This window comes from Anabrus simplex, chromosome 1 (assembly GCF_040414725.1).
Source record: "Anabrus simplex isolate iqAnaSimp1 chromosome 1, ASM4041472v1, whole genome shotgun sequence".
Taxonomy (NCBI): Eukaryota; Metazoa; Arthropoda; class Insecta; order Orthoptera; family Tettigoniidae; genus Anabrus; species Anabrus simplex.
Window position 1 is genome coordinate 1,086,403,696 of NC_090265.1, and position 12,585 is coordinate 1,086,416,280.

The following is a 12,585-nucleotide window of genomic DNA, read 5'->3' on the forward strand; positions in this document are numbered from 1 at the left end:
CCCCGACTCCGATTCCGACTTGGGTGTGCAGCCACTCGACAGCGATACAGATTAATTACTGCGGCACAAGGTAAGCTGACGCTCAAACCTCCTGCATGATTATAATAATATGTAATGATGTGTTTTATAAAAATATAAAAATATATTTGTAATAATTAATTTATTGAAATTGTGCTCGACAAAGCGGAGGTGGGACAGGTTTTCGCCTGGATCACCAACTTCCCCTGTCAGTTTCAATTCCAGTACGAGTACATAATCATCACTTCTCTCGCTTAGTCATCAATCGCTCGTGAGTAGCGTGTCAGACCTCTCCAGCAGGCTCATTTCAAGTACTTGGAATGGATTCATTCGAAAGGAATCAGGCCATATATTTAGATAATAATAATAATAATAATAATAATAATAATAATAATAATAATAATAATGAATGGTAAATGATACAATAATGTTATATATATTGATAATAATAATTTTATGAATTAATTTAATGAATATAATGCTTACTGTATATGTCAAAAGAATTTGTTCGCAATGTTTTATGCGTGATATTGTAGTTAGTACATTAAAAATGTAAGTCAGTAAATCAATTGTGTGAAGATGTACACCGTTAAAAGAATGTATGGGATTCTAACATGCATACGTTCAAGTATTAGGCCCCTAATTCTTTTAAATGCACTCGACGTACAATCCTTGAGCTGTGCTGTATTATAGTGCTGGAGTACAACTTCGAATCACGCGCCGGTTCATTTGGCAACAACGGCGAGTGTGAAGAGGCAATGACGTTACTTCCGCTTTAGTCTGTTCAAAAGGTGGTCCGGAGAATAGGAGGCCTGACAGTGCTAGGTGGGAGCAAGAACTCCATGAAATGAGGGGATTTCTGCCCTTTGGTAATATGTGGTTGTGAGCTGAGAGCTCAGGAATTGTAAAAAGTGGGGCTTGAAGCCCAGATCGTTAAGGTGTCTCTAAATCTTGGCTTTCCTGGTCTTGTACCTGATTTGTTAACTTGTTATTTGTTGAATTTTCAAATTCTTTGTCAAAATTATGTTTTGCTAATTTCGAAAATATAACCTTTAATGCAATTTTAATCAATATCTCAACTTGGTAGTTAGACCCATTCCAGCCCGCACCTTCTTTCACCTCTGCATTCCACGGGTAACCCCGTAACATTTATTATTTCAATTCTTTCTAGGCTTGCATAAACGTAGTGGCTCGTACACTTGGTATAGGCCTACTTGCACCCCAGCTTGGGAACGACTGATTTAAGGTTTCTTTGCTGGTAAGTTTCCTTCAAGATATTGTGTAAGAAGTTACACTGTATTTATCATCTCATTTAGGATTCACATTCAAATGCTTAATTTTCTGCGGTCACAGAAAGTCACTCAAACACTTTTTAAACACGCTTCGTACTTCATTCTTCACGAATATGAAGAGTTTATTGATCATACCTGTGCATAGCTAGGAGTGTTTCTGCATATAATATACTTTTTCTACAATTTGTTTTACGTTCCACCGACACAGATAGGTGTTATGGCGATGATGGGATAGGTTTAGGAGTGGGATGGAAGCGACTGTGGCCTTAATTGATGAGTCCGAGATGAGACTTTTCAGCCATTTATTGTTAATCGGATGGATGACGGTGATGAGTCAGGTTTAAGTAATATTGGAACCGAAGGGGAGTGAGAGGATGAGGACGACTTAGCAGTTCCATTATAAATCAGATCCACGCAGAATATCTACTGATGCAGTGACAAGCTACAAACAAGACTTACGGTAAGTAATGATTTACTGCTTGGATATAGCTGTCGCATTATGCATGCTGCTGTACTATTATATTTCTTTTGATGGTGCTCATATGCTACAGCTTTGTCTCGGTAGATTTACTGGCACATAAAAGAACTCCTGTGGGACAAAATTCCAGCACCTCGGAGTCTCCGAAAGTCGAAAGTGGTTGGCGGGACATAAAGCAAATAACATTATATTTTTTATTATTATCATTATTATTTGATTAAGTTTGAATACTTTGTCTGCTGTTTCAAAAAGCGCAACATGCAGAAGTAATTTCAATTTTCTTTTAGTGGGGTGAAATTCAATATTCCTTTCCTACAACCATTCTTAAAAACGTATTTTTTTTCAGTGATGTGTTGGATATTTTGTTCAACTACAGAATGATAACATGCGTTTTCTATTATTATTATTATTATTATTATTATTATTATTATTATTATTATTATTATTATTATTATTATTATCATAGATCCTTCTAATTCAGAAACCTGATTTGAAACCAGTCTTTAAAACTTTTTGAATTCATTTCGGAATAGTAGTCTGAATAGTGGCAAGTGTGGTTGTGAACGAAATATCCACTTACTTTCCTTAATGAAACCTGTCTTCGCCGAACCTGCACGACACACAATAAGTCTGCTTCCTTTCCGTGGAGGAACATTCAGACCACCCTTCCCTCACGATTCCTACTACCAAATATATTTTTTTGTGTGGTTCTGGCTGACCCGTGTTTCATTCAGGTAAAATATAGGGCGTTCATCTCCTGATAATCTCAAAATTATGTACTACCATCAAGAACTTCATTCCCTTGGCAACTATATCCCAACATTCCACGAGGAACTTCCAACATCATTTTGTCTTCTTGTACTTAAACCCAACTGATTTTAGCAGAGAATACTCTGAGGCTGTGTAGTTTTCTTTCTGCATTTCCAAAACAAGCTTCTTTGCTGTAAGAAATTGTCCTTTATGATTAAAAAAATAGTCTTACACAAAACATTATTTTCAAAATCATCGAGATTAGTGACATGCTTTTGCGTGTTTTGTTTCTTTCCATGGGACATGAATACGGGAGTAATCCCCTGTTGGAGCAACTCTTTCGTCTCAGCACAAATTCTTGTCACTGTGTGCAAACTCGCCTTTCCACAAGCTTCAACACTTTCTCATACTTTTGAAAAATGTACCTTTGATCTCTCCGATTCGGATGACAATTTCTTAACACTATAATCTATCAGCTTCATTGTCCATATTGATAATTTAAGAACACAAGTATGAAGGATGAGTTTTCCATATAATCAAAATGTACAAAATGTACAAACGTGTAGACATTGTTTCTCGTCTGTCCACGGAGACCTTCACCTGTGTTACTCATGCCAGCATCATTGCCAGTCATCAACGGTTTATTACTATACGTACTTGTCTTGAGTAGTAATAATAATAATAATTATTATTATTATTATTATTATTATTATTATTATTATTATTATTATTATTATTATTATTATTATTACAGTAGAGTCTCGCTCAACCGACCTTCGCTTATCCGACACTGGTAGTCTTAATCTGAACTTTAGGTGGATGCAATTCTGGGACACGGGGTGTGGAGGGTGCGACTGTGGGACAAGCACTGGCAGTCATGCGGTAGGATTGTTCAATGTAGTATTGGTTGGGTGCGAATGTTATAGTTTTCATATCCTCTGTGAGTATGGCGAGTAAACGTAAGAAAGTGATTGTTTCTGTGGAAGACAAGTACAGTGGGTTAAAGAGACTGTACAAAGGGGAAACTCTCCAAAAAATGGCTTCAGATTATGGTGTTGGACGTGTTACAGGGGGAGACTGGAAACATACGAGGGAATAAATTGAAAAGTGGTGCTCTACCAAAGCAACAAGTGATGCACTGAAAATTAGAAAAAAAAACAATGAAAAATGTTAGTACGAAAAAGTAAGTGAAGCACTATTTCTCTGGTTCACTAAAAACCAGGAAAAGGGCTTGTTAATATCTGGCCCCATTGTGCAAGAAATGGCGGTGTATATCCAGGAGTTTAATAAAGGGACCCTAATTTTACTGCCAGTGCTGGGTGGCTTGATCGGTGGAAAAAACGGTACGGCATTGGGCAGCTTAATATCTGTGGAGAAAAACTGTCAGCTAAATCCGATGAGGTTGTGAAATTTAAAAGACAATTTCAAGAAATAATTCTTGCTGAAGGATTATCCGGTGATCATATTTTTAATTGTGGTGAGACTGGGCTGAATTTCAAGATGCTGACATCAAAACTCTTGCAGCCCAAGCCAAGACGTCTGCACATGGCTACAGGCGTAGTAAGAAAAGAGTACTGCATCTACTGTACAATTGAATTAATAAGTCAATAAATAGAGTCCCGTAAAACATAGTACATAATACAGTACAGCCTTCCTGTTTGTTTTAGTTCATTTTCAAAGTTATTCCGTATTATCCGACATTTTCGGTGATCCGACGTACCCCAGGTCCCGTTTAAGTCGGATAATCGAGACTCTACTGTATTATAATTCCTACACCTTAATAAATTTGTAAGCACTATACAATAACATAAAGGCTGCACACTCTCAATGAAAGACAACACAAAACTGATTGCAGCAAAGTGAGGGCTGCATTCTTTACACAATGAATCCTGGATTGCGGTGCCTGTTTACCCAAACTGTCAGTACGAGGGGTGTTCAAAAAAGAACCGAACTTTGTAAATTGCGCGCAAACCGCAACATTGAGCGAGTTGTGACTGTGGCAGCGCCTAGCGGCAACTTCTGACAACAGACCGCTGCTTTCTGCATTCCATTGCCTGCATTATCAGTTGAGTTAGAGCCTCTGAAGTGATTGCGTGTGTCACATGTTCGTCGAATTCTATAATGAAACAGCTTGAGGAACAACGCGTGTGCGTGAAGTTCTGCTTCAAAGTTGGGAAAACGTTTGTGGAAACACTGGAGTTGAGACGTGGGTGTACGGTTACGATGTCGAAACCAAAAGGCAATCATCACAGTGGGTGGGGAAAGGTTCTCCTCGACCGAAAAAAGCACGAATGAGTCGTTCAAACATCAAGGTGATGCTGATTGTGTTTTTTGATTGGAAAGGCATTGTCCATCACGAGTTTGTACCCCAAGGCCAGACAGTGAACAAAGAACTGTACCAGAATGTTTTAACGTATTTGAGAGATGCTGTGCGCAGGAAGAGGCCTGAACTGTGGGAAAACAAATCCTGGATGTTGCACCATGACAATGCGCCAGCACATGCCTCTCTCTCGGTCCGCAGTTATCTGGCAAAACACCAAATTCCTGTTGTGCCCCATCCGCCCTATTCTCCCGACTTGGCTCCAGCAGACGTTTTCTTATTCCCCAAATTGAAAACCACCTTGAAAGGACATCGTTTCCAAGACATTGAAGAGATCAAGGAGAATGCGATGAGGCAACTTCGCGCCATCAAAGAAAGTGCATTCCAGGAAGCATTCCAAAAGTGGAAGAAACGTTGGCAACACGCTGTTGATAGTGCAGGGGACTATTTTGAAGGGGACAGTCTGTGAAATGATGTAAGCTACATAATAAAGTTTTTCTAGCCACAGTTCGGTCTTTTTTTGAACACACTTCGTACTTAAACGCTCTGCAGAAGAGGGATATTTCCTTGAGATGCCTGCTCCCAGATAAAACAGAAGAAAGAAAACAGAAGGAACAGAAGATAACAGTGTATTTTCTTTAAAAAAAACAACCTTCTGAAAGCAAAATTAAAATACACCATAACTCACCAACCACTTGGCTTAGAGATCTCTGGTTCTTGGAGAGTCAGGTTTAGAATAAAGTTGCCTCTCTGACTCATTATTTCTTGCAGTCATGCTAGAAGTTCCTTAAAATTTTGTGGCTCGTATAATAATCTCCATCATTAAATCATTAAAGAAATAGTCTCCATTTCTTTACAGCTATGATACTGGGTGAAATTCTACTTCCTCAGTAGGTACAGTTCCAAGTACACCCCTTGTCTGGAGAGTTTCAAGACTGAAGATGTAAAATTATAATAAGTAAGTTATTACAATTAACTTAAGATACTTTGTAGACAGGTAGTACATTACCCTATAACCCTGAACTGACCCTTGGCCATGATTCTGCAAAATTCTGCCAGGTGGCAGGATGGTCAGTATTCAATATATCACGAGTATGGGTGTTGCAATAGCACACAAGTTTTGCGAATGGCACAGAGGATGCTGGATAGCATTCCAGGATTTCATGGTTGTCCAATGCTCTATAACTACCCAAACAACAAGTGCTGTAGCACATTTCATTATTAAGTGTCGTCAATACGCCTGCCACAAGGCAGAATTTTGGTAGAGATTAGATAGATAGATAGATAGATAGATAGATAAGGAATAGGTGAGCCCTGCCTTCGCAGGGCTCCACACGTAGGTCTATGAAGACCCTTTGTGACCCTTAAACGGGTTTGCCTAGTCCAGCCCTAGTGCTCCAATAAAGGATACCAGTGTTCACATGTTGGCATTCCTGATGTCTTCCAGGTTCACAAAATGTGAGCCAAGATATCGATGCCTAGTGCTTGCAAGAGCCTCGCACTGACACTACACATGCACGGAGGTCTCTTCCTCCCTACCGCATCTTCTACACATCGGATCCTGACTGATTTTCATGATGTGTAGGTGTCTCTGTAAGGTATTGTGGCCTGTCAACAGTCCAACTACCATTCGTATTCTAGTCCTATTCAAATTTGTTTGGACCTTTTTATATCTTTGGCTGGGCCTTTCAATGAGTTCACGTGCCTGCCTTGCTATGGTTAACCTCTTCCAAATGTCTAAGTGAGACTAGTTTGTCCACTGGGATATTACCAGTTTCACACTTCGGAGTGATAATCCCAGGAAGGGCTCTGGTCCTATGAAAGAAGCTTTTGAGCCTTGTTTTGCTAGTTTGTCAGCTTCTTCATTTCCACTGATTCCTGTGTGCCCGGGAACCCATAACAGGGAAACTGGACTAAGTTCACACAGCTTGTCTAACACCCTCTGGCACTCCCATACCATTTTGGACGTTGTTCTAACTGCGCATAGTCCTTTTAACGCTGCCTGGCTGTCACTGCAAATGGTGATGCATCTTCTACATCCAGGCATGTTCCATACATGTACAGCACAGGCCAGTATTGCATATACTTGGGTCTGGAAAACAGTAGCATATTTACCCATGGGAAGGGAGAGCCTTGTCTTAGGCCCCCAGACCCCGGCGCCCGTGCCCGTCTTCGTCCGCGAGCCATCTGTGTACGATGTACAGCCCACAGACCTAAGACGGGCCCCAGCATCTGTGACCCACTCCTCCCTTGTGGGTATCACCCCTGGTAACTTATAGTTCAGATTAAAACTAGACTTCATCAGGTTCCCGATCAACATTGTCGTAGGCCAAGTCTGGTGAAGCCTTGTAAGAATAGAAGCATGACCTCTATTCGGATTCTTGAAAGACAATCCTCCAAGTGACCAGAGGCAGTAAGCACTCATTCCCGCTATCTCCTTAACATATATATGTAAGAGGACAAGGCATAGGATGGCTTCCATTGCACATAATGGTGTAGTATCCAGTGCCCCTGTTATTCCTAGACACGAAAGTTTCTGGACACTGTGTAACTTGGTGGTCACAGTTTTACTCTCAGAACCTGGCCACCAGACTAAAGATGCGTAGGTGATCATGGGCCGCACAACAGAAATATAAAGTCATTGGACCACATTAGTCCTGAGCCCAAGTCTTTCCAACGACCCTGCGACAGGCCCACATAATCTTGCGAGCCTTATCCACCTTATAGTTTATATGTTTGTTCCAACTCAGTCTTGCCTCGAGGATTACCCCTAGGTACTTAACTGAGGTTGCCTTTTTTTCCCAAATAGGAATGGCTCTGACAGTCCGTCTAGCCTCCTCCTCCTGGTAAACACCACGAGCTCCGTCTTGTCGGAATTGATCGACAAGTCCGTCGCGTGGCACCATCTTTCCACCCTGCGTAGGGAGCTCTGAAACCATACTGGGGAAATTTCCTACCGCCATCAGGTTAATGTCATCTGCATAGCCTTGGGCATAAATTCCTCCAACATTTAACCTGGTAAGTAGTTCATCCACTACCAGGCACCATAATGTTGGTGATAATACTCCTCCCTGTGAACACCCCCTGTCTATATTAGCTCTCAACATTACTGCGTTGAGGGTAAACAGAACTTGACAGCCCTGCAGTGAGGCCATAATGCATCTAATGAGCATCCTACTCACACCTCTTCTCTCTAGACTTAGTACTATGGAGCCCAAAGATGTGTAGTTAAAGGCCCCTTCTATGTCTAGGAATACCACCATAGCAAGTTGTTGCTGATCCAAAGCGCTCTCCAGCCTGTAAACAAGCTGGTGTAGTGCGGTCTCAACCGACTTCCCTGGTTGGTATGCATGCTGATGAGAATGCAGGGGACAATCTCTTAATACTTTCTCCCTGACATGTCTATCCACCATCTTTCCAAAGTCTTAAGAAAAAAAGACGTTAGATTAATGGGTCTATAATCCTTAGGTCTAGTACATGATGACCTTCCAGGTTTAGGTATATACACTACCTTCGCCTGACGCCACAAGAAGTACACGTACCCCATGGTGAGACAGGCTCTATAAATTCTGACTAGGTATAATATAAGGACCACTCCCGTTTCCTGAAGAAGCGCTGGGAAGATCCCATCCATTCCTGGACTTTTATAAGGGGCAAAAGATTCTAATGCCCACTTCACCCTTCTTGGGGTAACAATCTCTGTGGCTTCCTTCCAACCACTTCTAACAGGGTAGGAAGGATCCGCTCGATTCTACTTCACTATTTGTGACTACTGAACCTGGAAAGTGGGCATCAAGCAATAAGCTCAGGGTCTCCCCTTCTGTGGATGTATATGCACCCAAGGGAGACTTCAATGAGCCCAGGCTTGCCTTTCCATCCAAGGTTAGAATTTTATGAAGCCTTGCCGCTTCATGTTGACTCTTGATGGCGTCACAAAACTGTCCCCACGATTTCCTAGAAGCCTTTTCGACTTCTGACTTGTACTTTCTTTGTGATTCTTTGTAAGAATCTAGACTTTTTTGGTCTTGAAGGTCCCTGTACTTGTTCCAGAGCCTTTGTGTGTTTTTCCTCAGGTGTTCCAGATAACTGTTCCACTTGAAGCTTCCTGTTGTTCTTTTTGCCTTAACAACTGGGCAGTTTAATTCATAAGAGGTAACTAGTGTCTGTGTGAGAAAACTCATACTGACCTCCAGCTCCTCCTTATTCTTGATTATATTTGAGGGTCCTCCTTCCAGTCCCCTCCTCACATCCTCCCTAAAAGACGCAAGTTTGCTATTGTCTGTGATAGAGCTTGTATCATGTCCAGCCATAGGGCTGCCATCTCCGATAATAATAAGAAAGGTGCCAGTGTGAAATTGTCATGGCATGTGGCGACTGCTCTATCATTGACATTTTTTACAATACGTAGTGATCAATTTTTATCAGTCATTGGTTAATAAAGCATAAAGCTTCCCTTCCATTTTTTCCCTCTGATTAGTATTAACCCGTGGTTACTCGCATGGTGAGCCCGGCGCTCACCAGCAAGTAACGGCGCACGTAAGGACCCAGCGAGCAATGCCAGGTTAATAGAGGATGGTTGCCTAGTTGTACTTCCTCTTAAAACAATAATAATCACCATCACCGCCACCACCTACTACAAGCAGAGTAGAAGAGACAATTACCAAGCAAGTGTGAAGCAGACCAAGGGTCTTGTCACTTACCAGACCTAACCTAAAACCAAACCAAACCAACAGTCTTGTCTAGAAGATACTACAGGCTCAGTCCCCCTATGGGTGGGGGCGGTAGAATAATACCCACAATATCCCCTGCCTGTCATAAGAGGCAACTAAAAGGGGCCAAAGGGGCTCTTAACTTGGAAGCGTGGGATGGCCACCATGAGGCCCTTAGCTGAGTCCTGGCATTGTTTCCACTTACTTGTACTAGGCTCCTCACTTTTCTCTATCCTGTCTGACCACCCTTGGTCAACTCTTGTTCTTTTCCGACCCCGACGGGATTAGGCCTACGGAGTTTTTCATTTTCACACTGTTCATGGCCCTTGTCTTTCTATGGCCAATACCTTCATTCTTCGAGGTGTTGGATTCCTTCCATTTTTTCCCTCTTATTAGTGTTAACAGAGGATGGTTGCCTAGTTGTACTTCCTCTTAAAACAATAATAATCACCACCACCACCTACTACAGGTTCAATACAAAACAAGCAGAGTAGAAGAGCCAATTACCGAGCAAGTGACTGCGTGGTTCAGGTCGCGTTGCTATCAGCTTGCATTCAGGAGATAGTGGGTTCAATGGGTTCGAACCCCACGGTCAGCAGGCCTGAAGATGATTTTCCATAGTTTCCCATTTCCACACCAGGCAAATGCTGGGGCTGTGCCTTAATTAAGGCCACGGTCACTTTCTTCAGATTCCTAGCCACTTCCTATCCCATCGTCCCCATAAGACCTACATGTATCAGTGCAACGTAAAGCAGATTGTTATAATGTAGATGAGCCAGTTGGTGGAAATCGAGGAACTTCACCATTTATTTGATAACAACACAAGCACTTGCTTGAATTTTTTACCAGCTTAGTTATACTCATATTAAGATACCACTGATAGAACTTTCAGCATGTTTTGCAATGAGAGAGTAACTTGAGTTATCAATGACTCGTGGAATCTTTCAGATCCTATGTATAAAATATTTTGTTTATCGGTATATAGTCCCACAAGAAGAAACTGACTGTATTTTGTATTATATATGGTGATTGGGTTTTCCTTCCATAAGAAAATGCTCTTTAAGGATCTCTCTTTTCCTAGTCTTCGTACTGTACCCTATCTGAAACAGGCTTGCCAGAAAATTTCTGTAAAAAGTCACATATATTTCTCTCTGTGTATTGACTTCATGAACATTTCAATACACTATAGGCACATTTACTTAATTAACACACTGCACTTAATAATAATCATAATAATCATCATCATCATCATCATCATCGCCGTATGGTCTCAGCTACCGCGTGCAAGTATTTTTTAATTTGACACCATCTGCTTGCTTGATCTTCAATTTGGATGTTCTGTTTTATTCTAGGCCTACTAAATGGCAGAGAATTCCAAATCTCTCTTGGGTGTCTATGGCAGAGTTTTAAATAATTTTTCGGTTGAACACCAAATCTGTCACCAGAGATCTTTTACATGCCACCATCGCATGACATGGAGTGTCGAATGGACTTTTATCTGCCCTTCAAAAATCCGACTATATCTGCCGGGTTTGAACCCGGCTATCTTGGGATCATATAAGCAATACCGTACCAAAAAGACTTGAGTTACACTTATCTCTTCACACAAGGTCAGAATTAATGCTAGTTCTCATAACAACAAAATGTAAAGCTCTCAAGTAAAAGCCTTCAAGAGTGTAATTCAATGACACAACAGACCGTTAAAAAGCAAGTTTCCTGGTTTACGAATTAGTGAAAAATTAACCAACTACCTAAACAAGAGAGCAATACAATTTAACTAAATAAAACACACACACACCCCTAAAATCACGCCTCGATTACAACTGTGTCACTCATCAGTGTGAGAGTTGTCTTTTCCTGCACTTAGCTGCAGACAAAGATCAAAAGCAACTCCCTCTGCTATGTGCAACTATCTAGATTAGGACTGGAGTGCATGGATTATATTCCTTAAATGATCAGTACTGAATGCTGTTTTATTGTACACTAGGTACGAGAGGGAAGGAGCAAAGAATAGGTGGTCAAATTTGAAACACAGGAACATTCACGCATTCCTTTTAAGTGCCTGAAAATGTCTGAGCTACAAAAATAAGCACAAGTAAAATTGTTCAAGGGTGCAATTCAATGACCATTCACCATTAAAATCAAGTTGCCAGGTTTACGAATTAGTGAAGAAGAAAAAAATGACTACCTAAACAAGAGAGCACTACAATTTAACAAAATAATCACCCCCTTCATAAATTCAGAAAATTAATTTCAACGCCTCGATTACAACTCCAAATTGTGACTTACAAACCCACGATAAGAGGTTAATGGCACAATCGCAGCGATATTTGAACGTCGAAGCCAAGTGAGCAAACTCAAACAACAGCAATATTAAAAGCACTTGTTTCAAACGTTCCTTTACGATATCACGAAGGCAGAAGAGTAAACAGCTAAAATAATATATAAGATAAAAACAAATATGTGACAAGCACAACTATTGAGTCATCAATAGCAAAACCGGCTTCTTCAATGATCAACAAGTAAACGTCAAATATTAATGACTTCACTAGAGGTAATGAAGAACTTACAATAACAACAAAAAGAATCAGTCCAATTCTAGTGTTACTTGCACTCATTTTCTATGGGAATGCCCCGATGTGCGCAAATATTACACCGACAAAAGCACACCTTTCTGGAGGAAAAAATTCAGTTCGCATGTGTTTGTTTTCTTCTTGACATCATCACATTTCACATGCTATAACATTTCTCATACGAATGTACCGTTCTCATAGATGAAAAGGAAAGGTCACGTTGCAGATGGTAGTACCAATGAAACGCTGGAGTGAATAGAACTGTGAAGTGCTTAATGAGCATTAATCTGAAAGTGAGTAATCCTAGGCCTATATATTGCCATTATTTTACTATTTCTATCACGGGCAAAAGAAACATTTTAAGAACAATTAAAGGACCTATGCTGCTCCGCAGCATTAATTATAAATACCTCAGATAACGTGTCTTGTTATAAAATTGCACCAT

At 40.7% G+C, this 12,585-nt stretch overlaps 1 protein-coding gene across 1 annotated transcript in view; it reads right to left on the reverse strand.

The window, feature by feature from the left end:
- The window catches only part of LOC136858025 (protein disulfide-isomerase A5), a 268,246-nt gene extending 255,939 nt beyond the window's left edge, over nucleotides 1-12,307 (reverse strand). The window contains exon 1 of the mRNA XM_067137231.2: nucleotides 12,138-12,307. Coding sequence (XP_066993332.1) covers nucleotides 12,138-12,185 — 48 coding nt within the window. The 5' untranslated portion in view covers nucleotides 12,186-12,307. The remainder of the gene's footprint in view (nucleotides 1-12,137) is intronic.
- Between the last annotated feature and the right edge of the window lie 278 nt (nucleotides 12,308-12,585).